General features: G+C 37.0%; 1 protein-coding gene across 8 annotated transcripts in view; it reads left to right on the top strand.

The window, feature by feature from the left end:
* The window catches only part of NAALADL2 (N-acetylated alpha-linked acidic dipeptidase like 2), a 1,320,052-nt gene that overhangs the window by 668,108 nt on the left and 625,012 nt on the right, over window positions 1–26,932 (top strand). For 6 of the 8 annotated variants that reach the window (XR_003316023.4, XM_057306506.1, XM_044384021.3 and 3 more), the window contains one exon: window positions 1,173–1,674. The exons of the other annotated variants lie outside the window; for them this stretch is intronic. Coding sequence is in view for 5 of the 6 variants with exons in the window: in XM_044384021.3 (XP_044239956.2) it covers window positions 1,173–1,674 (502 nt within the window). In the remaining variant the exon portion in view is untranslated. The remainder of the gene's footprint in view (window positions 1–1,172; window positions 1,675–26,932) is intronic. 8 annotated transcript variants of the gene reach the window in all.

Below are 26,932 nucleotides of genomic sequence, written 5' to 3' on the forward strand. Positions count from 1 at the left end.
CAGGCCAATTCATGTCACGAATTCCATGGAACATTTGGTCTTTTGTGGTAGCCTTAAAGTTTCCAATCCTTTTGATAACTCGTGACTATATAACATACTATAGTTTGCATCTTGTATTTCAGTAGCGTTGCTACTCCATTTGGTTTTTATTTCTATTCTATCCTGAATCTCTTTTTAAAAATAGCTCTGATAATGTTAATCATCCCAGGGTCTTTTTTTTTTTTTTCCTCCTTAACTTACTAAACCGCAGCTTTATTGCTTCTGCCCTTAGTTTTTCTTAAAAGTGATCTTGACAATGTGTAAGCTTAAATTTTGCCTTCATTATAATATATTATCCTCAGTGCAGTTGTACATTTCTGACTTTTTTTATTCTCCTGAGCTTCAAAGGAATAATTGTGTGTGTGTCTATTTTATGCTTTCTCATAGTTTCTCCAAGTACCTTCTACTTTTCTTTTACTTTTATTTTTTGTCATCTCTTCCTATAATAAACATCAACAGCGAAACAGATTAAATAATTAACAAATATGTGATTTTTCTATAGGGACAATATATTTCCCTTGATTACAATCACTAAAATTTTATGGGCATCTAATATGGATTACTGCTTTCTTTTGTTTTCACCATGGAGATTTTCATTATTATTTGTTTTGTCAACCTTAAAAGTAAACAGCCAATTATTTTACCAGCAAATATTTGGGTTTTTTTGTTTTGTTTTGTTTTGTTTTGTTTCCCTGGAATAGCAGAGGAATTGCAATTCAGGACATGCAAACTATGGCAAACCATAGGCAAGCCTGGAGATCAACAGAGAGGACTGTCCCTTTACTGAGAAAAGAAGAAAGATGGGAGGGCTGCTTTGAATTAAAAGCTTGTTGAAGGAAAGTGAGAGTTCAGGGTGGTGATGGCTTCTCATTGGCTGAGTTGTTGTATTTTCTTATTTGCTGAGCTTGTTGTGGAACTGGGAGAAAATTTTCCTTTCTCCTGCGGGGGTAGTAAAGTAAGCTTCTATCCAGTTGGGAATCCAAAGTATGTCTCTTCCTGTTGGGATCTGTCACTGGCTGAGGGCAGGGTGTGAGAGCTCCTCCTTCTGATCTCCCCATTCCAATTTAAATGAGGTTTTCTTTATTCAGTTTTACAGCTTATTTTAAGAAAATATGCATCCCTTATTTTCACAGGTAAAAAGATGGCCTATCAGAAGGTCAATGCAGATCAAAGAGCACCAGGACATTCACAGTACTTAGACAATGATGACCTTCAAGCCACCGCCCTTGACTTAGAGTGGGACATGGAAAAGGAACTGGAGGAGCCTGGTTTTGACCAGTTCCAACTAGATAGTGCTGAGAATCAGAACCTGGAGAATCCAGAGACTGCAGATCTCAATCTTGATTCCATTCAACCAGCAACTTCACCCAAAGGAAGGTTTCAGAGACTTCAGGAAGAGTCTGACTATGTTACCCGTTATACAAGATCTGCACCAAAGAACAACCCCTGCAACTTTTGCCGCCTTTTAAAGATACTTTGCACAGCCACCATTTTATTTATTTTTGGGATTTTGATAGGCTATTATGCACATAAAAAGTGCCCTCCAAATGCTACATCTTCAGCAACGCTTGATCTTCAGCTATACCAAGAGATTCTCGAGACAATCCAAGCAGAAGATATTAAGAAGTCTTTCAGGTAGGTGGAGAAGAAATGGATGTTGGTGGGATGAATATCCTGGGAAAGATGTCTAACAGGGAGTATTGAGTTGGTGATTTTGCCATGGTTTCAGGTTGGTCCAGCAAGCTGAGCAACAAAACTTGCCAACACAACGTTCACAGAAAGGGTGCACATTTCAGATTTATGATACTCTAATAGGAATTTATTATGCTGTTTTATTAATTGATAATAAGAACCGCAACTACTGTGGAGATTAAAAGAGTCCAGGTATTGCATATTCTCCCTCTTGGGAAGCCCAGGTAGGCCAAATTGAGATGCAAAGACAGCTGGATATATGTGTAATAAAAACCAGGGCATTAGCCATATGATTGAAAATTTTAATGACACCAGAATGAAATAAACCACTTTTATGGGCTGAAGTAACTGTCTCTTATGGTTAGGAGCTAAGATAAGCACTGATAGTATTTGGTTTCCTGCATCCTTGGGCTTCTCAGTGAGCACATTTTTATTGAAAAACATTGGGTTCCATATATCAGGCAGTTCTGAAAGTTCATTTGTCTCTCTAGGGTAAGTTTGCACATGACCTCTCTAGCCAGAATGTGTTGATTTTTAAGCTAAATGATAAGAAAATATTCTTTAACTGGCATCAATTCTGAGTTCTTGGGAAAAGTTTCACTACTGCCGTATAACCAGCAGGTAACTTGAAACTTTTGTTGAGTTGTAAAGTGTTTGCTAGTTTACATTTTTAGTGAAATGAAGAACTGGAATAGAAGCTTTCTGATGAATTTTCCATATAGGCCAAGAAAGGATAGTCCTAAGTGAATCATGGGTAGATGAAAGAGAGGGATACTACTTCCCCAGGATATTCTTCCTGGATTACACTGACTCATTACTGCCAAGGTGTTGTCATGTGTGCATTTCTAGGGATCTTCTAGGGGGCATACCCACTGAAAATGTATCATTGAATCTATGTGCTGAAATGTCATATGTATTGATGTTGGTGAGTTATTCTCTTCCTAAAGATCTCATCTGAATGACTAATCACAATTTGTTTCCTAGACCTTCTGTGTCTGCTATTCACTGTTGCATAAGCATGTAATATGCAGGTAATAAGAACTTTCCATTATATTTCCCTATGTAAAATTGTTTATATAGAATTGAGCTGAGAGATATGCCATTACTTATAACGCGGTCAGGATCTAACAGACAACAGAAAACTCTCTGAATATTTAAAGCAGAGGGCATTGAAAGGAGAGAAATTATTCCATCAAAGATAAAATCTGAGAGGGCGGTCAGGACAGTGAGGCAACCCAAAGAAAAAAGCCATTACTAAGCCTAGGCTGGAGAGACAAGGGGGGCTGGGGTAACTTGGTGGAAGCTGGAGCTTTCTGTATACACAAGGGCAGGGGGTTGGAGATGTAGCCTCAGCTACTGAAGGCAGAGAGAAAGTAAGAAGTACCACAGCTTCTCCCTTTCTCCGGTTCTGCAGTATCCTACTGGTTGTCCCACTGGCCGACCCCAGCAGGGGTTCTGCTGACTCAGAGCCTGGGAAACTCTTTCTGAAGGGTTCAGCTCCCTGGAGCAGGGGGAGGGGTTTATATGCCTTTTGTTTACTCACTAGCCTACGTATTTATTTTCTTTCTCTGGCTTTTTTTGCTTTATCCTCCCCCCCCCCCAGCATTGTAGACAACTTTAAAAACTGATTTATGTCCTTTTTGCAAATAGGCAGCTGGTTCTATATTTCTAAATGTATAATTAAATACAAATATTCATTATTTTCCTCAGAATTGGAGTTGCATGACAGTAAGGCATATATTCTCCTCTTAAACTTGAAAATCAACAAAATATATATTTCAAAGCTAGCTACAAAAATATAACCACTAGCAATTATATTGCCAGGCGGTATTCAGTGGTTGAACACATATTCCCAATTGTACTCCATCAAATGCCACATATTATTCTTTATTGAGATAAGAGATTTTTCTTTAATCAATATTTTGGTACAAATATGTTTACAGTAACTTTCTCCAAATAACATCTCCTCATCCAAAAACAACCTTTTCCCTAAGAGTCATGTTAACGACGTGGCTTCTTACGAGTTCCTGCGTTTACTAAGTCATCATAGCATTAACTCTGTATGTCACAGGTCCCTTCCTACTGCTACTTTTCATCTACTTGTGATCAGTTTTGAGCTCCTATTGGTCCCCTGTTTTTTTGTGCATCAGTTGTTCTCTCTCTTCTCTACTGGTTTTCCACCTCTGCCCATGCTCTAAGACCATGTCAGTTCTTTCCAAACATCCAAAGATGGTGCAATAGAAAAGATATTTAAAAAAAAAAAAAAAAAAGATTAGATTACAGACTCCATGAGGGAATGGGCCAAATTTGCTTGGCCCTGCAGTAGACTCCTATTGTGAAGCAGACATCGAATAAGTATTGTTCTAAGGGAAGAAATGAATGCCTCAATATGTGAGAAATAGATCTGTGTTTAATTGATCAATTATATTATGTATTTTAAAAATCATTTGACTTGCCATTTATGTTTTTCATATTATCATTATATTCAAAACATTAGTAATATATTACCAACTTATATTATAAAATATATTTATGTTATATAATTATAGTTATTCAGAGGATATGCTATTTTCTGATTTAAAAAAACAACTAATTTCAAAACCAGGTACTGTAAAAATGTTAAAGTACACTGTTGATGTCTCAGTTAAAGCTGAGGCTTGAAGACAATTGGTAATGTGTTCCTAATTAGGACCACAATGCAGAACTTGGGGGTGGGGAGGGTGGTGTAATTCTCTGAGATGATCACTCAGTTTTAACCTATGAAAGGTTGGAGAAGCTAAGAAATAGAGAAGTGGATAAAGAGGACTTTTCTTTTTTTTCTTTTTTTTTTTGAGATAGCTGCTGGTTGTGTTAAGTCCCAATTTCTTCTCAAGAAGCAAGCTTCAAGTCCAGTGAAAAAAAGGATTTAATAGAACTACTTAGAAGAACTTGATAGTTGCCGCACATGGAGTGCCTGATTCTGACCTGAGAAATCTAAGTGTAAAGATATAGACTGGTTAGTTGCTGATAAAAGTACAGAAAAAGAGGTTTTGGGTGGCCTATAGCAAAGTTTGCTTCTATGGACTCTATCCAGGCAGATGGACAGACAGACAGAGAATATGAATATGAATGAATGGGAGAGAAAAGATCACTAGGATTGTGTCCCTGCACTGCCCCCTACCTGCCATTCATATGTTGTGATCCTGATGGTCAACATGATGATATTAGGAGATGGGGCCTCTGGAGGTGCCTAGGTCATGAGGTGTATCTCTCACAAATAAGACTAGTGATCTTATAAAAGGAGGCCCCACAGAGCTCCCTAGTTCTACCATGTGAGGACACAGTGCGGAGGCATTCTTTATGAACCAGGAAGAGGAACCTCACCAGCCACTGAATCTGCCTGTGGTATGATCTTAGACTTCCCAGCCTCAGAGCTGTCAGAAATGTTTATAAGCCAATCAGTCTGTGGTACTTTGTTACAGAAGCCCAAACAGACTGGGGGTTGGGGGAGGAGAGATGTGGAAGGGAGGTATCTTACTAATAAAGCTTCCTGGATGGCTAAAAAGAACTTCTCAGACAGAGCTAGAAGTATGGGGCTGTGGAAGGAGTAAGTATTGGAGCTGGAGGAGAATGCATTACCCACATCAAAGGAAGGTCAGAAGTCCCCAGGTGTGGGATGAATGGATCTCCAAAGAACCCACAAGGGAGATACAAGAGGAAAATTCAGCTGACAACTCCAGCTAGATTCAGAAGTACCATGCCAGTTCATGAGAGTATCTGTCAAGTGAGAACTTTTGTTCCCACTTTACCTATTCTCACTTGCTCTGTTTCAGCCCTGAAATTAGAGACTCGGAAAGCAAAGAACTGCTCTTCCTTCTTTGACTTAAGGGCTTCCAGTTTAAAGATGGTCACAAGTGGGGAAAAGTTCAAAGTTCTGACTATTAAATGACACTGAACATTTTAATTACTCACTAGAGGAACTCAAGTCACATAACAGTCATCAAGATTAATGGAGTTTTATTTTTGTATGTTTTTGTTTTGTTTTGTTTTAATGTAGGAATAGGAAAAACAAAACAAAACAAAACTAGCCCAAATGAATAAATGTAAATGGAAGAGAAGAAAAGTGCTTTATTATTCCATTCCCTGACTTAAAAGTTTTCTAACGTAGAGGTTACACATGGGCTATTTTTATGTTTAGTATTATGGAAAAGTACTATTTGAATGATTCATAGAGAATCATTGATAGACATATTGACTGTATATCCTAATTTAAGAACCTAATTACCCCATAATAAAGCCCACATAATACACTAACTTAAGCCAATTACTTGGTATGTTGACCAAAAAAAAGAAAACCAATCAGAAGTTTAGTTACACTTGATCCCATTTGTAGACATGGTCAAGATTAGCCTAAGAATATGAAGACCATGTTAGTGCATGTGTAAATGTATGTGTGTGTGTATTAATCTAATATGATTCTCTCAGTCACTTCTGTCTATGTGTAACTTGTTGCTATTTGAAAAAATGCCTTCACTTTTTTACATTATTGGTTTATTTCTTCCATGTATCTTCTGTGTTATCCAACAGGGTATATTCAGATATATAGCAGATATATTCTGATAGGTCACAATCAAAATAGGCCATTAAAAGTTGGGTTTTTTTGTATGCTTTTGGTGCCTTGGAACAGTAACCACTTAGATAATGCAAGTTTATTGTAAACCTCAAAAGAGAAGGCTGGGCCCATACAATAATCTATGAATAGGAATTGTTCACTTGATCAGGCCTTATTCATAGAGAATCTGGATCCAGTCCACTCCAGGGACCTCAATATCCCTACTCCTCTGATTTTCATTGAAGTGTTGAGACACTGAAGTGACTTAACTCCCTTTCCATCTGTACTACTTTTTGTTTGCCTTATTTTTTTTTTCTTCTCCCAACACCAACTGCTATCTCCCAGTGTATGATTCTACCATTCCTATTCCCCAGAATGAAATATTATTTTGAGGACCAGAGGCATTTGTGACTTTGTGTCAAGTGTTTATCCCTGATCTAATCAGCTTTGGCCAGTTGGGATGCTGGCCACCTGGTATAAAACATGTTAACCTAGAGCTGTTGAGAGAACTCTTAACTTAGAAGAAGCTTCAGTGTGACAGGTATAATGTTTTATATATGTTACATAATGAATTCACTGAGCCTTTATCACATATTTATCATATATATTGTTGAATGAACGATGTGTGTGCATGTGTTGTGTGTGTTAAAGATCACAAGCACATTGCTGAATAAAGTGTGTTAAAAACTTCAAACTTTAGTTACCAAATATAATACTATAATAATAAAATATTTGAAATGGATGCACTATGAGGTTTAGTATACTTTTGAACGCAGGAGTGTGTTGACTTTTGACAGCTATAGATCCTGTGAAATGGTGAGAAAGAAAACATGTGCTCTATCTTAATTATGGCTAACATGGCATTTTTTGTTCTTTTTTAAATGGAAAGAATATTGCTATTTTTCTTACTTACAAGTAAAATATATAGAGAAAATTAGAATTAATAAAGTAAAAACCACCCATACGCCTATCACCCTCTTTCATCATTTTCTTTCTTTTCCAATCAATAACCAAAATTGTATTATAACACATATATTCCTTTGATATCTGCTTTAGAATGTTTTTTACCTACAATATATTTAGAACCATTTTTCAAGCCAATAAATATAGATTTAAATCATTATATTAAAATACTGCTGGTATTCCATTATATAGATGTCATGAATTTATTGAACCTGTTTCTTATAAATGGACATTTCAGTTGTCTCTACAAACATTCTTGTACATAGTCTTTGCTTCTTTAATTATTCTTTTCTGATAGATTCCTGGAAACGAATCACAAATTCAGGGAGTTTAAATTTGTTTAGTTATTTGCTTTGTCTTGACAAATTGCTTTTCAGAGCTGCCAACCTTCCAGTCCTTTATTTGTTTTGATAGGTCAAAAATAATGTTGACAAACTTTTTGTATCTTAACTGACCATTTGCATTTCTTCTTGCATGTATGGACTACTTTTTTTAAAGAATTTCCTATGGTTTTATAGGTTCATTCCATGGCCTTACAGGTTGAGAAACTTAAAATATTACAATAGTAAAATAGTCTGTTACTTTTTGTATGGTACCCCATCTCTCAGGATTTTATTTGGGAGATACAAGTATTAAAAAATAAAGTGAACAATAAGCTATCTAGGGTTTATCTCTTTTTAAATGCCTGCATTATCAGGACAGAGGCAGTATTTTTCATCTCTGTCTGGCTTGGTACAAGCAATTAAGCATGAGTTAAGTTATGCTGTGAAATGATCTTGACAAACATAACAAAACACCATATTTTTTTTAGCTGATAATGAACTCTTCAAAATAGGGTAGGAAATGCAAATTTTCTTCAGCTGTATCTTGATGAACAAGACCTCGTCTGAAAACCTAGGTAGTATTCAATATTGTTTCATATATTTTACATTTTAGTAATTACTTGATATAATAACTGAAATGGATTCTCAAATCTAGTGTTCTCTTCTGAAATATACTTTTAAAAATCATCTACTGCTTTGTTGCTTCATTTCCTCCTCCCTCCCCTTCTTTTTCTTCTTTCTCCTTTTCCTCCTCCTTCAGTGCCTTTTGGTAACAATAGTATATTTAGTTAATAACACATGTAACTTCAGTGGTACCTTTCATAGGACCAATTAAACTTTGCCATTGACACTATTTGGTTATGTTACCTGGCTTTAATGACATTGAACTAAAGGAGTGGCGAATTTGCTGCACGCATACTGCCACTTTCTGTTGTATGCCCCTTCTGTGTCTGTGATAGCCATAACCCTCTTTTTCATTGTGCCCAGACCTTGCCTCAGAGTCTTCCTCAACACAACACTCTTGGCAGCCCTTATTAATTGACCAGAGGCGCATAGGAGGATTTGCCATTCTTGTCCTATGTTAGCCCTATCCTGGATCACATCATAAGAATTAGTTCATTTAACTTGTACGAATGAATTTCTCTTGGAAAGGGAAAGCTCATACTTTTATCAGGCCAGCTAACTGCAGCAAGAACTCTAGACTCATAGCTTCCCTATACTTCCACGGAGTCTAAAATCTTAGAACCCTGCTTGTTAGCATCTACTGTATTCTGATGATACCTTCTTATGCTAAGTAGATCACCTGAAAGAAGAAAATCTCTGTTCAAGCTCTCTAGAAATAAAACCTATAAATCTCTCTTCCACCTAAATCATTGTTCACCTGCCTGCACTTACCATCCCTTGACCTAAGATAGTAAACAGTAGTGCTGCTTCTCTGTCCCATTCTTTTAACCCAGACACTAAATTTGTTTACTTGTTATAATATTATTGTCTTTCCTGTGCTCACAGTGTGTTTTCATTTTGTCATCCTTCCCTTTCCACATCTGTCCCTCATGATTTCCTCCTTCCGTTTAAGAGTGCTGTGGTCCCTTTACTAAGGAATGTATGATTGATCTGGTTTCCTGTTTAACAAAGCTGACGACTACACATTCTCTTCAGTTTTAAATGAGGGAGGCAAGGTAGTCCTCACCTAAAGAAAAGCTGGCAGTGGAGTTCATGGAGGCCCACGGACAGTTTATGGTTTTCAGAGCATTAGAAAGACTCCTTTAAATCCATAATTTTTCTTTCTTCTGACGCTGCAGGACTCTCTCTTTTGCTGGTATGCTTTTGCACAAATGCAAGGCTTGATGATGGTGATGCTGTCAGTAACTGTTCTCCTCTAGTCTCCAGCTGCACTTTCCAGCCATCTGTCTGTCTTTCTTTGCCGTGTATTATTTTTTTGGTCTCTGTTTTCCATGCCCTTCGTGTTTTTTTGTTCCTCATCAATTTCAGAATCAGAATGAGAGCAGGAAGGTTGGGGGAAATGAAGAAGGCGATATAGCAACTGGCACTTTAACTGGAGAAAAACATGTAAATGTATAACAAAAGTACACATAATTCAATTTATGCAAATGATAACAGAATGAATTTAACAGTAATAGAGTGACAGTTCCTAAAGGAAGTAATTAGCTATTCTATCATTGATCTCTCCAGATAACTAATGTACATTGTCTTAAATTTAATTACACAAAGAATACATAGTATAAGATTTACTTAATTATGCATAGTATTTTATTGCTCTGGACTTTAGATAAAGTAACTGCTTCACTCAGAGTTTCTCAGGGTTATGCTGAATGACATTAATTCTCTAACTGACTGGCTGAGCAGACCGATGAAAGCTGTGCTCTCCACAACCCTTAGGCATTTGACCAGAGCAAGAGCAGTACCTACCGCAAGATGAATCAGGGTTACTGACAGCGGCTGTGGTCTGCAGTGAGTGACCTTATCAATCCTGACCTGTTCAGATGCTAGGCATCCTTTGAGGTCTGGCTCATGTTCTTTTCGATCTCCTACCAGTCAAGTTCTCTCTTTCCTAGTAACTTGCAGAGTTTCGGCTTTTGTTTTTTATTTTTTTCTTTTTGTTGGCGTGAATCACTTTCTGCTTTGCAGTGGAGAAAGAACTATGTGAGTCTGGCACAGTACTCGAGTCACAGCATGCAAATACTCAGTACATCTTTACTGTGGGAGAGTATGGACCAGAATATCTAGACATTCTTGATAAAAACTTCACTTGCATGTGGTTTCTTTTTTTTTTTTTCTTTCTTCTTCTTCTTTCCTTTTCTTTCCTTTTCCTCTAGAAAAAGTATATATATTTCTGGCTATTGATCTATATTATTGGAATTTGAAATTAAAATCATATATGTGACTTTAGATATATAATGTAATGTGTATATATTATGTATATATAATATATTATGGTGTATATATAATATATTATGGCATATACACACACACACAAATGACTTTGGTTTCTGAGCATATTTTATCTACATTGTCATAGTCTGTGCTAATTTTTTTAAAATTTTGATGGTAGAGGATATTCTTTTCCCTTATGTAAACATATGCTGGATATCTACTATTTTCCAGGCACTCTGCCAGTCACTCTACATTTTTAAATGATATTCTGCTTAATGTAGAGAACATTCTTTTGCTATCAAGAAGAGTGAAAGTAAAAATTTCACAAAAAAGGTAATTTCTTTAATCACAGGTTTTGTCTCCACAAAGTAGATCCCCTCACAGGTCTTTTTATGCTCTGCCAGGAAGGGGTTGTCTTAGTCTAGGGCCAGTTTTGCCAGAAGGTTTGCTTTCTTCCCTGTTTTCCTGCTGTTTTGCTCTCTCTGTCCCTCCTCCCTCCCCATCCCTTTCCCACCTTCCTTTCCAGGCACACACATTTTTTTTTAATCCCCAAAGTTACATACTAAGATTAGGTTACTTAACTTCCTAGTAAATACTTGTCCTTTTCTTTTCTTTTTATTTTTTTTTTAAGATTTTATATATTTATTCGACAGAGACAGCCAGTGAGAGAGGGAACACAAGCAGGGGGAGTGGGAGAGGAAGAAGCAGGCTCATAGCGGAGGAGCCTGATGTGGGGCTCGATCCCATAACGCCGGGATCACGCCCTGAGCCAAAGGCAGGCGCTAAACCGCTGTGCCACCCAGGCGCCCCTACTTGTCCTTTTCTTAACCTTTTTACTGAATCTATCTGATGTAAAGCATCAGGACTATGTTAAATTGTTAAGGATCAAAATGAAGATATTTTAGCTTTTCAGATTTGATTTTTGTTGCATTCTTAGTGGGAAGAATATATTTTACATAATGAAAGGACTCTTTTGCAGTGACTATATTCTATGGTCAATGAAATATTTCCATCAAATATATCAAGGTCATCTGTGCTTACTGGCTGCGTGTCCTGAAAATGGCTTAACCGTAAGACTTGTCACAGCTTTCTTATATCTTTCCTGCATTGACTATAATATGCTTTTTCATCCGTTCACTTCTTGATCTTATCCATTCCAAAAAAGGAAAAAGATCAGTCAGATGTAGTACAAGGGAAAAACAAACCCTTTTCTTTGAGGATAAAGTATGTCAGTTTCCTGTGGATTCACTTGACTTCCCGGCATCTAGCGATAGAAAAGTTGGTAATGATCACATTTAGTAGAGTGAAGTATAAGTTAAACACAGAAAAGTTGGGAACTGATTACATACGTCTCTCTTTCATGTTCCTTTTTAATGTCAATGAAATCAAGAGCCAAACTGCCAACATGGCCCTTTGAGATATGCAATTTGAAAATCTGAATCCATGCTTTAGAAATTAAGCAAAATGCTCAAAAATTGCAGATAAAAGTATCAATCCTATAGTTTCATCAGGGTGGCTACAGGGGAAATTTAAATGAAAATGTATGTGAAAATAGATGATTTATGCATATTTACCAAATCAAATTAAGTACTTTATTACAGTCACTTAAAATTTTTTTCAAATAGATGTTTCTAGCTGATAGGAGAGAAAGTAAAGTTGTCTAGTAAATCAAACACCTAAAAAGGGGTGATGAAAACTTGTTCCTCATTGCCTTTATCCTGGGAAACTATCACAGAATGGATAGATAAGTTTATTTTCCAAATTTTAGATGGTTGTAACTACAGTGTAATTGTTAATTTTATGTGTCAACTTGGCTAGACCACAATGCACAGATGTTTGGTCAAACATTATTCTAGATATTTCTGCAGAAGGAATTTTTTTTTTTTTAAGATTTTATTTATTTATTTGTCAGAGAGAGCGTGCAAGCAGGGGGAGTTGCAGGCAGAGGGAGAAGCAGGCTCACTGAGCAAGGAGGCTGATGTAGGGCTAGATCCCATGACCCTCGGATCATGACCTGAGCTGAAGGCAGACACTTAACCGACTGAGCCACCCAGGCATCCCTGCAGAAGGTATTTTTTAAATGAAATTAACATTTAAATCAGATTTTGAGTAAGACAGATTACCTTCACTATGGTAATTAATGGGTGAGTCTCATCCAATCAGCTGAAGGCCTTAATAGAAAAATACTTAGGTCTCAGAAAGGGGAGGGAATTCTACTATCAAAATGCCTTTGAACTTGAATTGCAGCTCTTCCCTGGGACTCCAGCCTCCTGGTCTGCCCCACAAATTTTGGATCTGTTACGTTTCTACAGTTGTGTAAGCTAGTTCCTTAAAATAATCTCTCTCTCTCTCTCTCTCTCTCTCTCTCTATGTACATCTTGTTGGTTTTCTTTCTCTGGAGAATACTAAGTAATAATACAGATTTAGGGAGCTTGAATAAACCAATATAATTTGGCTTTTGTGTTGTTTGTTTGTTTTTCCTGTAGAATAATTTAGTCAGCCTTTAGGATTAAACTGATCAATATGGAAAATTGTTACTGATATGAAAAAAAATAGTGCCCATCATTATCCTTATTTCATTATTAAATTTCAGATCTTATTTTTAGTGTAATACTATTAAACTTATGGAAGGATGAAATTTGCAATTATATTCTGTATGTATAACAGGTATTTCAAATATTTTATTAAAGATTTTAATTTTATTCAGTTTGTGGCTTCAGAAATGTAATCAACTCCCCAAGCAAAAATGCACTTTCCAAATTTTATAACGTGTCATTCTTATCTGGGGGGAAAAAAGGCATTCAACTTCCCTTCCCTTTCATTATAACTGGAGCAAATATATTAAATTTTATATGCCTGATTTGGGAAATCAGTTTCTGTCTTCAATAACTGATTGTGTGTTATAGCTAGGTCCTTTACAAATGAAGTGCACTTCTATTGCTTAAAAATTGCTTTCCTGTGCAACATGATGTAGTCATGAATTAAATCCAAATGAGCCTTATATTCACAATGTCATAATATGTAACTCGTCCCCTGTGGAACTTTTTTATTATCTAATACAAGACAAGCTAATGTCTTCCCCTCATGGCTCACTTCTCAGAAGGCTATGCAGCTTTCAGTATTAGAAAGAAAGAAAGAAAACTATGATTTGAGATCAAATTACCTTTTTATAAACTCTCTAAATCACAGAGAGCACCTTAACATGTCCCAAAATATGCAAATCAAATTCTGATAGAACAAGAAACAAAAGGAGTAGTTCCAATTCTATGGAGTACATTTCTATCTGTGAGAGAAAAATGAAGCTGAACATTTTTCTTTGAACAGAACTGTGTGCAGGTGGTTTTTACCTTCAATAAAAATAAAATAAGTGTGGGCGTTTTCTCTCTATTTCTTCACTTGGTTTCATCATATTAGCTATTCTGTAGGGAGCAACTTGTAAGATCAGCTTGTACCAATATTGTAGTTCAAGCTGCTACATAGATTCTAAAGCTCTAATTTATTAGCCTGATAATTTTTGTAATTCGACGAAACGTCAGATATTCCCTTATTACAGCTGCCTTAGGTGTGTCTTGGTGGCACACTGGAATTTGACTATTTCAAAAGGTATCTTACTGTTTCATAGAGGCAACAAGCAGAGGGAGAAAAATGTTTATTTCAGTCCAGTGGTGCAGCCAAGATAAATTGGCTCAGGTTTTCATAGGCTGCTACTTCTTGTGGTCTACTGTGGGGTGGTTTTTTGGTTTTGTTTTCCTTGGCTGAGACCCTAGCCGACTTTTTCTGCATCTTGCTCTGTGAACCTTCACTGGATCTCAGTCAGTTGCTGCTGGCATAACGTGCTCAAGATCGAAGCCTTCCTTTATTCGAAGTAGATAAACTATATTTCTATAAGATGGCTTTCTCCCGGTTCAATTTTTAAATTATGTTTCAGTCAAATAATTAAAATCATACACAAGAAGCACATTATCTATATAGAAAATTATTAGGGAGTTAAGGGCAATATCAAAACTGTGCATTGTTACATGGAAAGGAGACATCTCAACTTTCTAATTGAAGGGTTTGTATTGTTCTTAGTCAAATTTATATTCCATTTTTAAAATACTGCCTTAGCCTACAATCACAAGACTTAATTCAAGGTGGCTTTTAACACGGTGCATTTATTCATATATGTACTTATTTATTTAATGAATATGTATTCCAGGCCTACTGAGTGCTGGGCTGGAGACAAAGCAATGAGCAAGACATGCAAGATACCTGCATTTGTAGTGTTTATATTCCTACTGGAATGTCCACATTGAAGCAATGGGAACATACTTGTATATGTAAAGTATAGTGACACAAAGTTACACATTGTGGTAAGTAGAAAGGGAGGGAGGGGGAGAGAGAGAGATTGACTTTAACTTGCAATGGTCAGTTCAATTTCAAATGGATACTTACTGGGTTCCGGGAGAACTGATCAATCCCTCTGTACCTCTAACCCAAGCTGCCTGGGGGACTGCAGGTTTGCTCTGGGGACTGCCATAGAGCTTTTCTCCCTAGTAATTTATGTACTTTTTGCTGCTACCTTGGCAAACAACAACCCAAACACACACACACACACACACACACAGTAACAAACAAACAAACCCACTTCTAAAGAGTGAGCTCAGCAGGAAGCAACAGGTGGGAGGGGATGGTGAGCTTTGACCATTCTTGAATTTCTATTCATTTGCAATATTCAACATGGAATTTAATTTGCAAGTAAGAAACCCTATGCTTCATGGCTGCACCTCTTTAAAATTATTGAAGATAGAATAACTTACTTAGAGTTCTGCTTTTCTTCTCAAAATAGCCTCATTTCTAAAGATTGCCTCTTATCTCCTAGGTTTTTGTGTTGTTGTTGTTGTTTTCATAAATTTCACATTACATACAGAACTGGTATGGTATAAGTAGTAAGATAAAAATCTTTCTTATAGCTCAGTGTTATTCTGAAATAACCATTCTAAGGATGATATGTTAATCTTGGATTCTTGTGTTCTTAGTTCTTGTTTAAACAGTGGCAATCTTTTGAAAGAGTTGCAGTTTGCTAATTATATGCAATTATGGTCTGACACCCAGTGGTGCATGTTAACTTTTTAAGACTGCAGGCAATATCAGTGAAGAGAGTTGCTTTACAGACTTGAAAGTTAAACAAAAATATCCACGTTTGTTTTGTTTTTTGTTTTTGTTTTTAACATCTACTTGTAGTGCCATTTCATTCTGTCAATGGATAGGGACCCAGTATTGGAAGGTGCTCTTCAATAGCCTTTTTCAGTTGCCCTTTTGGCAGGAAATGTGGAGAAGTTGAGACCACAGGATTTGAGGAGGCTTAAGGCAGGGGTTCTAAGAAAGCGATACCTGTGTGGCAATCACAATGGTAGAGAATATAGTGATTGTTGTTCATGGTTCTGGAAATAATTTTTCCCCCCTGTGCTGGGAATAGGGAAAAATTGAGTGACAGGAAATACTGATAATAAGCATTGTTACAATAATCTTTAAGCAGGGAAAAGGAATTGGGCATTGTGAGTAAATGTCACTTGGAAAATAATTTGCTAATTGGCTGGAGAAAAAAGCTGTGAAAATGACACAGGATGATTAAAAAATTAGGAAAGCTAGACAACAATTTGGGGTGAGAGAAACAAGATGACAATCAAAATGAATTAAGTTTTTCTTCTGCCTGTTGATTTAAGAAAGGGCTTCTGGATTAGAAACCTGGGTTAGAAAGTAATCAATAAAGGCAATACTACTGTGAGAATCCAGTCTAGAAAATTCTTAGAAGGGAAGAAAAGGTGCTACAGCATAAACTAATGAGAGAAGGAGTCAACCATAGAGCAGTGGAGAAATGTCTTCTTAACTGTTCAGATCTGAGAGGTCTTCTTCCCATATTGTGTGAGAGCTGTGTACAAGCCCTGGGAAAAAGGAGATGATTTGCCGGGTATGTTGATCCAGCCTGAGTCCAAGTCTTGGAAGCGAAGTAAGCATGTGAAGAGGAATCCAGAGAAAGCTGCAAAACTTAGCAGAAAACCAAGCACACAGTAGCTCTCACTTGACCTTGCAAGGTTGCCCGGGACTTTCCAGAATCTATGCCTAAACTGCATACTCAATGTTTGATAGAGGTCAAATGGTAGTTTTCTGCAGATTCAACTATTTAATACAACTCTGTCATGGGAGTATTTATGTCTAGTGCTTCCGAAATTCCCCCAAGTGCAGGGAAATAGGAATATGCCCCTAGAGCTATTGTTGACATTATATACCAACTCAGGCGCTGCACTAGTGATCTAGGTATCACCCTACAATGCCTTGTAGGCAGCTACAAGAGTGTCTTTGGGAAAATAAAATAATAAAGACTTGGTTTCCATCTGCTCCCAGATTAGTTTCACCCTGAAGCTGTTCTCACACCTCTGCTGTGGTCCACAGATAACTTGAGCACAGGTGACTTCCTACAACATCGGATCCTATTTCTTGTGATTCAGTGCTGCCGCCTCCTCTGGTCAGGCAGTTGGGGAAACACAAATTAGGGTCATTTCACCCATATCATTATTACCTGCAGTGCCAAGACTGCATTTCTCTAACGAGCACATCTTGTTCTTTTGAAGATTTGAAGTCAAGGGAATTTATATCACAGCAACTCACGCCACTTTGAAATGATGTGAAATCAGTCTGGTTGGGATCAAATCCCTGCTCCACTCTACCCAGCTGTATGATCGTGAGCAATTTCTTAAACTTATGATGACACAGTTTCCTCATTTATAAAATGTAGGTAATAATAGTCTGATCTTCATATAAATGCATAAAAAGTACTTAGGACATAGCATGTAAGAAACAATATTATCTGTTATTTATTATGTTACTGTTATTTTTGTTAGTAAAAGGTCTTTAACATCCCCCAGTGGCAATTTCTCATTGACCACCCTGCTTCATAAGCTGGTTTCTTGGAATGTGGCCCAGCCCTTGTCTCTTCCATTTCTCCCCTGTCTTCTCTCAACTTTACTCTCTTCTTCCCCAAGTTCATGTTGCTATTTATTTTTTTCTGGTCGTCTTCCAAGGTATGCCATTAGTCCTACTTTCCATATTCAAGTATTTTCCTAAACAAAGTTCTCTCTCTGAGGATTTTGATGTCAGCCAAAATAATGCTTGTTTTTTGTACCAAATGCACAATCATATCTATAAAGTAAACTTCTATTGTACCTTACAAATACATTTAAATATCTCGGGTTTCAACTCACACTGAGGAAAAATTCAACCACCTTAGTGCAAGTTACATTCCTTTATTTTGACACAATACAGCAGGAAACAGATAAGGAACAGAAGTCCGTTCTTATTTTTTGTTGTTGTTGCTAGGGTTTTATTTATTTATTTGTCAGAGCGTAAGCACACAAGCAGGGGGAGCAGCAAGCAGAGGGAAAAATAGGCTCCCTGTTGAGTAAAGAGCCCGATAGGGACTCCATCCCAGGACCTTGGGATCATGACCTGAGCCAAAGGCAGACGCTTCACTGACTGAGCCACCCTGGCGCCCCAGAAGTCCCTTCTTAAATCGTACTGTAAAGGCTTGAGACGTAAGTTAGGAGAATTTCATGGAAGTCTTTGGAGCACCGTGGCTGGTTTGAAGTTAGTTCTGATACAATGAGAGATCACCAATAGGTTTTGGGTAGGAGAATTATAAGACCAGATGTGCCTTCTGAGATGACCTTCTGAAGGATGGATTAGAGACAGGGAGAGACTGAAACATGGAGGGCAGTGCAGAGATGGTGTGAAGTCACAGTGTGCTTTCACAGCAGACACATTCGTCAGGTGTGCCGTCAGCGAGGTTTGTGTCGGTGGAGCTCCAGTGGAGACGTGTACAGACAAAGACAAATGCTGACACGAGGGGCATAATAAACAAAACTGGTTCTGTATCTACTACCCAATTTTGATTAAAATTCTTAGGCTTTGAAACTGCAACATGGATATCAGTTCTTGCTAAGAATCTGTTAAGATCTGTGGAAAGTCTGAGATTTTACTGAACTACCAAGCTAACAGGTTAGTCTGTCCTGATTTCACAGACACTTGCAGAGGGCCCCAAATCAAAGATGGAAGATAATTTATTACAGCACAGCAAGCGGGATAAGCATCGTGTTTGCATTAATTCTTTGAGCCCCACTTCCCACAGGATGATGAAAGGAGGGCGAGTTGACACCTGAACATGTAGTCGTCATATTACAGAAGAGGAACTTTGAACTCAGGGATCCTCAATCTTTTTTTTTTTTTAATAAGATTTATTTATTTATTTGAGAGGGATAGAAGCAGAGGGAGAGGGGGAGAGAGTCTTAAGCAGACTCCATGTGAAGCCCAACGCGGGGCTGGATCTCACAACCCTGAAATCATGACCTCAGTGGAAATCAGGAGGGACACTTAACTGGCTGTGCCATCTAGGTGCCCCAGGATCCTAAATCTTTTATACTGGACAATAACTATACCTGCCTACCTGCCTGTTCTCAAGGGAGACAACATAGTCATTTTTTTTTCCAAGTCTGTAAACGAACCTGATGTTTTCTATGGAGGAGACACTATCTATATCTTCCGAGGCTGTGTGCTATATGCATATCCTTGGAAAGATTGTTTTGAGCAAGGGCGGTCTCGCAGGATGTGCAGAAATGTGAGAGAGCATCTCATGTAGAGTCAGGTTTCATCTTTGGCTCAGATTTGTCAGGGCTTAGTAGATTACTTAAATATATTAATACGTGCTTCCTGCGGTAGGTAGATAGTAGGAGTGGAGTTCTCAGAGGAATGCAGTATAATGTCTGCTTTCAAAGAGCTTAAAGTCTTCTTGAAGGATAAAGAGAATAATATGTCCCATTTGCAGAAATCGACTATCATCACTGTAGTAATACAGACAGACAAAAATATCATCAGAAGAAAGAGAATTCTCACTAAAGGAAATTGAATCACATAGGTGTGACAGTAGTGCTTTTCAACACTTGAATTTAGCTTTACAGCAAAAATAAACTCTGATAAATCAAAACAAACCTGAGGAAAAACCTGGAGGGCATAGGAATACTAATTAATTGGAAATAGGATTTTGACATAGAGTATTCTCTTTAGTCTATGGACTACGTATTATTAGGCCAAAGTGAAACTAACCGATTAATTTTTCATTGTCCTCAATACTTACTTAGTTTCTTAAAGTAGACTAACCATATAATGTCACACCTTTACTTAGAGTTATTTTGGGCCTTGAAAAACTAGTCATGCTCTACGATATTCTGATGAGGTATTACTAATCACTGGGTGGTAATTAAAAACAAGAAAGCAGAGTGTTAGAACTAAATAGACATTCTGGTATGCACTCTAAATCCTAAACCCCTTAGCCATGGTTGGAATGTCACAGTAATGCAATGGAATTTAGAAATCCTTAGAATGAAAAATTATGCCTAAAATTTGAAAAGATTCATTATGTGGTGCTTGGTTTATGGGGCAGGAGACAATTATGATATATAAGCAATGAGAAAATCTCTAAGGTAACATGTCTTGGCTACAGTAATTCATTGCTGCCCACTCACATCAGGAAGCTTTACACAGTTGTGCTTTCTTTTTAACCATTCATAGGTTTAACTGATCTGTGTCCTTTCCCAAATTTTTATAGTAAACTAAAATGGAGTTTTGAACCTCAAGCCACATCTATAAATGTGATTTTAAATGAAAAGTAAAGATGTTAAAATATCACTGACTAAATGTAAAATCTATTTCTGTCAAATTACTTAGACTGTCATTGTATCTGTTAAATATTAGAATTACATTTTCAGAAAGAAATACCTATCTCTCCATTAGTTTTTAAAACTGACACTGACTCCTAGATAAAGAGTTTAAGATCTTTTTTTTTTAAGATTTTATTTATTTATTTATTTATTTATTTATTTATTTATTTAACGGAGAGAGAAACAACTAGCAAGAGAGGGGACACAAGCAGGGGGGTGGGAGAGGAAGAAGCAGGCTTCGCAGTGGAGCAGGGAGCCTGATGTGGGGCTGGATCCCACGACCCTGGGATCACACCCTGAGCCGAAGGCAGACGCTTAACAACTGAGCCACCCAGGTGACCCCAGAGTTTAAGCTCTTAATAGGAGCACTGGTTTCTCAGAGCCCTAGTAAACCAATAAATAAAAATTGTGGGGTTTTTGTTTTGGTTTTGTTTTGTTTTGTTTTGTTTTTGTTTTTGTTTTTGTTTTTAGTGTTTGCAATCCATTTGTTGTGCTTATGTTTTTTTTAAATCAAGCTCCATCACAAATGTCATGAAGGTTAAGTATAATTTCTTAACATATTGGCACCAAAATCTCTTTAAGGCACGTGGTGATTAGTATATAAACTTGGCTTTAGTTTTATTCGTTTAAATAAAAGATACTAATAAGAAATTTTCACAAGTTATATATAAAACTCTGAGCATTTGCAAATAACAGGTAACATGCTTGTCCTAATAATGCTTTTATACACAATTTACAAGTATAATGTTAACCTGAAAGAGATTACTTTTAGGCAGCAAATGTAATTTTCTTCTGTATTTTGATGGATTAAAAATGATCCACTTAGAAAGGATTTGCTAGGCATATGGATTGTGAGAATCTCCAGGTCTCTAAGTGAGGGAAAGATAGTAGAATGATATTACTGCTTTGATACATGCTTATTTTGTTTCTCCCACATCAGATTTAAGAATTTCAACGTTCTGAATAGCTCAAAATGTCCTCCCAAATTTCAATAGTGGCTATAGAGAGATCACATAACTAAAACGAATTGTTTGCTTTGTGTATCAGTCATGAGTTTAGCTGGAGGATTAAGAGGTACAAACTTCCAGTTATAAGATAAATCACAGGGATGAAAAGTATAGCATAGGGAATATAGCCAATAATATTGTAATAGTGTTGTATGGTGACAGATGGTAACTACGCATTTTCTGAGGTGTATAATTGTCGAACAACTATGTTGTACACCTGAAACTAATATAACATTGTATGTCAAGTATACTTTAATTAAAATTTAAAAAATAAAAGTAAAATTTTTATTTTAAAGAAAAAATGAGTATGCTAGTGGGCCTTGGATCATAAAGAAAAAAATAAAGCACAGTAATAAAACTAGCCTTGGAACAAGGAATTATCACTTTGTAATCACCAAATGGTGTGTTTTAATGACAACAGTGGGCAGGAAGTGACAAACCGTCAAGTTGTAATAGACCAGTCAGCACAGGGCAGAGTGGTGCCACACACATGAGAACCATGACTTACTCAGTTGTCTCTTTTATTCAATACTCTATAATGTCTAAATCAAAGTTTCTAATGCATTTTTAAAAATGCAAGTTATAAAAATCTGCAGTAAGGTTCTGGATCAGTGAGCCCTGTCAGGATAGATTATAGTTCTGCACAATCTCGGCTGTAACAATATCATGATAAATGGGGAATGACACCAGCAGCCCATTTATCTCCTAAGATTACTGCTTTGATGATATTGATTCTTCCTGTGGATCTTAGACTCAAGATTATAGCTCAGGTACAGAGATATAATCAGTTTTGTGAAGTATGTTCTTAAAATGTTCCGATTTTTACCTTCTTGGCTAAAATGGGCTGGTCAATAGCTATCAAGGACTTAAATTATTGCTTACAACACTTAGGGGTTTTCATAATTAAAAATATATTTTGTATCAATTGAATAATAAACCCAAATTCCTAAATTGTATTTCACACATTAATTCAGTGGACATTATTAAGCATATGTTTATAGTTCAGGAGATATTAGGGCACTGAGAATTTTAAAATACATAAATTGGGCTTCCTGGATTCAAAAAACTCAGACTATTAGAAGGTAGGAGGTGGGAATGTTTGATGAAATGATATAATTTGAATAAAATGTGTTATAAATAAGACTTATGGGAATGTCTGGGTAAGAACTGATAACATGATTTTAAAGGACAAGGATGGCTTCATAGAGTGGTGGTAAAAATCATAATGAGTTTTAAAGGAGTTTTCCAAGCAGAGAAAGGGACAAAGAGAATTCCAGGATAAGACAGAAAGGTAGAGTTATATGGAATATTTGGAAATGGCCTTGATTCTATGTGGCTAGAATGTAGGATATGTGGAGGTAAGCTGATTTGAGAAAGAGAGGGAGTGGAGAGGGAAAAAGAGAGAGGAGAGGAAGAAGAAAGAGCTAGATACAGGTAGTAGATGACAAAGGGCTTTGTATGCCATTTAACAATGTTTTTGGTTTGCCTTGTTTTATTTTTAATCTGGCAGTTGAGGAGTCAATGAGATACATATTTTAAAACAAGAACAGGAAGCAATGTTTAGGATGGATTATATGAGAAAAAAGTTAAACCAGGGTGAGGAAGTAAGGAGGGTGTTGCAGTAGTTCAAATTATTGCTTACATTGCTATTGAAGGTTGAATCAAAGCGAAATCTATGGAAATTGAAGCAAAAGAATGAATTTAGTGGTATTTTAGAGGTAACTTCATGAGGATTTGTTTTTAGCAGTTGGCAAAGAAGTAAGATGCTGAGTTCTTCTGGACTATACTTTCCTGACTCTGAGGAAAAGATAATTTTAGGCCAGATTATATATTTTTTTTCCTGTCTTTTCCATGCCATCATTTAACAACAATTTCCTGGTTGTCTATTTTTAAACAAAGCCTAATGCTATGGACTATAATGTAATTACAACCCCTGTTTAATGTGCAATTTTTTTCCTGGCATTATAAACATAAAAATCTATCAAAACAAATCCTCTAAAAGGTATGGATTTCTCAACAGTGTTTGTAGAAGCATCTGGTCTTCTGCATTTAGGCTGTTGATTCATTTGGGACCTGTTATTAAAACAGAGAGCTTAATCTCGTAAAAAAAAAAAAAAAAAAAAAAAAAAAAAAGGACTGTGTGTTGTTCCACTAAGCTAGTGGTCATGCAGTTCTAACTGAAATGACAAGAGTGAAGGCCATTAAAAAGTAATGCTTGAAATCGATCAGAGATAATGAAATTGCATTGACCCAAGTATTAATCAATTTTAATAATTGTGTGTTACAATGGTCTTCCAATAAAAAGGCTGTTATTTTCAATTCAGTTCACTTAAGCTATGTCTACATGATTGTAACACAACTAGTTGAAAAGTGAAGCCATTTTCAACACCTGTGCTATAATCTGTTTGTTGGCCTTTTTGTTTTCTTTGCAAATTCCAAACAAAACCTGAGTTTGCTAATTGGTTTATGATAAAACTGTCCAAATCAACTCTTGTTGTCATAAAACTATAACCTTAAAAAAGTTAGTTTTCAAATAGAGCAAGACTAATTTGGGCTAATAAAAAATTAATCATCCAACAAATGGTGTCTTGATTCATAAGTTTTTCATAAAGCTATAAATTAATTCACTAAAAGAATTTTGATGGAGTCATGGAGAGCCCTTCTTGTTTCTCTGATAATTTCCCTTTTGCCTCAACTTTTTATGTGATATCCAACATTCTTGTAAGTGATTATTAAGATTTAATTCCTTCCAGTTTAGGTTAATATCTTCTCTGATCCCGACTGAAGACAAGTTTTGGGTTGCACCTGTTCACATGACGCAAGGGGAAACATTTGCTAAGTCTGATCTTGAAGATGTGGCTAAATCTTTATAGGAATATCAGATGTGTTAGTGAGGGCTAGGTCATCGATATGGTTAAATATTTGGCACCTAACTTGTCTTAGGTTCTTTAACCCTGGACTTGACCAAAGAATGAACACATATACAATTTTCTGATTACAAATTCAAACTTACCTTACTGCTGTCCCTAGTAACCTCTTGGCCAACAACATGGACATAAGAAGGTTCATAACCAGAGCGTGGGGCAAGCTGTTGGATAGGAACTTATCTTGGCTACCTCTTCTGGGTAGGGAGGAGACAACACTTTGATTAGTGGACTCCAGTTGTTGCAGCTGTAACTATAGACTGTCCCTCCTGATTCAGAAAACGGAGGCACACCCTCTTTTATGATACTAAGTGGAAATGGTGGTGGTTTTATGGGCAGGATCCAGATGGTTCCAACATCCAGTTAAAATTCAAAATGACATTTCCATCAGCATCACAATTTGTTTATAGTTCTGAGCTGACAGGCTTTTACTTTTTAGTTAGTAGCCTGGATACCTTTCCTATGCGGGACCTCATACTACAATTCCTTGAGCCAGGACAAGCTTGACTCAAGGTGGGCTGTTTGGAGCTTTCCCTCTGGCAACAGATTGGTTTGACTCTTCAACTTAACTGGAATGTACTCTTTTCCTTACTCCACTTCAGAATAGGCGCCAGTGTTTGGGAGGGACTCTTAAAAATAGACAAACTACCCCCTGCTACTTTTCACTGGTTTCATTCTCTTGTCTGTAATCCTGCATTTCTTCCTTTCTTTCCCTTTTTTTCCCCCTAATTTAACATCACAGCGGTGACACATTGAAATAGTGAAAGGAAATAAGAATAAAAAATGATGGGGCGCCTGGGTAGTGCAGTCGTTAAGCATCTGCCTTCGGCTCAGGGCGTGATCCCGGCGTTCCGGGATCAAGTCCCACATCAGGCTCCTCCGCTGGGAGCATGCTTCTTCCTCTCCCACTCCCCTGCTGTGTTCCCTCTCTCACTGGCTATCTCTCTGTCAAATAAATAAATAAAATCTTTAAAAAAAAAAGAATAAAAAATGATTATACTGTCCTGAATCTGTAGTTGATTAAATTCAGCTTTGTATTGTTAGGAGAGTTAGTAAAGAGGACACACCTTGTGAATGCACTTTTACAAGCAATTTTTTTTGTCATATATAAGCTCCTGACTATGCTGATACAAACTTGCATTCACGATTGCATTCATGACAGAAATGTATGCCCACTCTGCACCCTAGTTGATTGCCACTTGGCCACTGCAATCAACAGTGATAAAGGTGATAAGGATATGTGATGGGTTGATTGATGCGGTGGAAAAAATTGATTGCATGGATACCAGTGAGACTCCTAGATTTTGCTTGACTGTGAACCAAGCATTGATTTCCACCCCCCACCCACCAAGGTCTTATTTTTCTTTTAAATGCTACTGAAAGGTGTGGTGAGACATCATAATATTAAGTATAGCCTTCTAAATGCTTATGAATAGCTGTGATGAGCAATCAAATATTAAATACCAGCAAAAGTTGGCTAGAGGTTTTCAAGAAGAAAACTGGTTGGCATATCATTAGACAAAAAAAGAGCCTTGAGCACCACTGCCTGAGAACTGTTAGAAATTGTAATCTATTAATAACTTAAGTTTTAAATTTGAAGTCTCCTATTTAACTTGGCTTGCTTCCCCCTGGGGTCTTGGTTTGGCCCAGAACAGCTTTCTCCTTAATATCAATTCTATTCCCCCATCTCCACATACAACACACCCACTTTTGCACCCAGTAAGAAATTTATGTGGACATCTTTAAAAATTACCTTTTAAATGTTTGATATAGGAAGGACAAAAATCATTTGGAAAAGCCCTTAAACTAAGAGAAGAATCTAGAATATGGAGATATTTGTTGATCGTAAGTTGCTCAGACTTTTGAACTGTGCCAATGACTAATGCAGTTCAGGGCATGTGTTAAAGCTTATGGATGGTGGTGCTAATAGATATTAGGGCAATGGTCCCAAGTCATGATTTCTGTCATGAAGGCTTTTTAGGTTTCGGTGCTTGGCACAGTGCCTATCCACACCAGTGCTTAGGTGATGATCTGTCCAAATAATGAGAGTTCTTGACAATGTTCTCGATAACATTGTGTTCCTTGTTGCTTACAGAAAAATGTCCAAATTCCTGATCATGACTTCAGAGCATGACCTGGCTCCTTTTTCTATTTCTGACTTTCTCCTTCTGTGGTTTTCAGCTGGGCTACCTGCAGTTGTCCAGACGCACCCTACGGTTTGCCGTCCCTGTGTCCTTGGCACAAGCTGCTGCCTCTACCTCAAATGCCCTTGTCTGTATGTCTGATGAATACTTACTCATCTTTCAAGAGTAGTCAGCTCAAGCATTTCTTTCTCTGTGCATCCTTTCTAACCCTTACCAAGCTTCTAGCAAACAGCCAAGAACATAGTGAATTTTGTGTTCCGACCGTAAACATTCTCAACTATTGGTTTTGATTTCTTCTACCAGATTGGATGTTTCTTGAGAGTAAGGGCCATGTATTATTATCCATTTTTTTGTTTGTTTTTTGTCTAACTGTGTAACATTTTTTCTAATGAAAGGATATTTTTCCTCTTAAAGTAAAAACATGGAGAGTAACCATCGAAGTAACTCTCTAAATCAGTTTGCAGGTTGCCTGTATTTTTCCCCCATCTCTTCATCTTCAGTGTGTTTGTGTCTGTATGTTAAGTGGACTGTGCAACTCAGTTCCCCTCCTTTTAAATATTTGATTTTGTTCTCTGTACAGGGGTCTCTGCCATGTTCAATAAAGG

Source organism: Ursus arctos, unplaced genomic scaffold (genome assembly GCF_023065955.2).
Source record: "Ursus arctos isolate Adak ecotype North America unplaced genomic scaffold, UrsArc2.0 scaffold_4, whole genome shotgun sequence".
In the NCBI taxonomy this organism is placed as follows: domain Eukaryota; kingdom Metazoa; phylum Chordata; class Mammalia; order Carnivora; family Ursidae; genus Ursus; species Ursus arctos.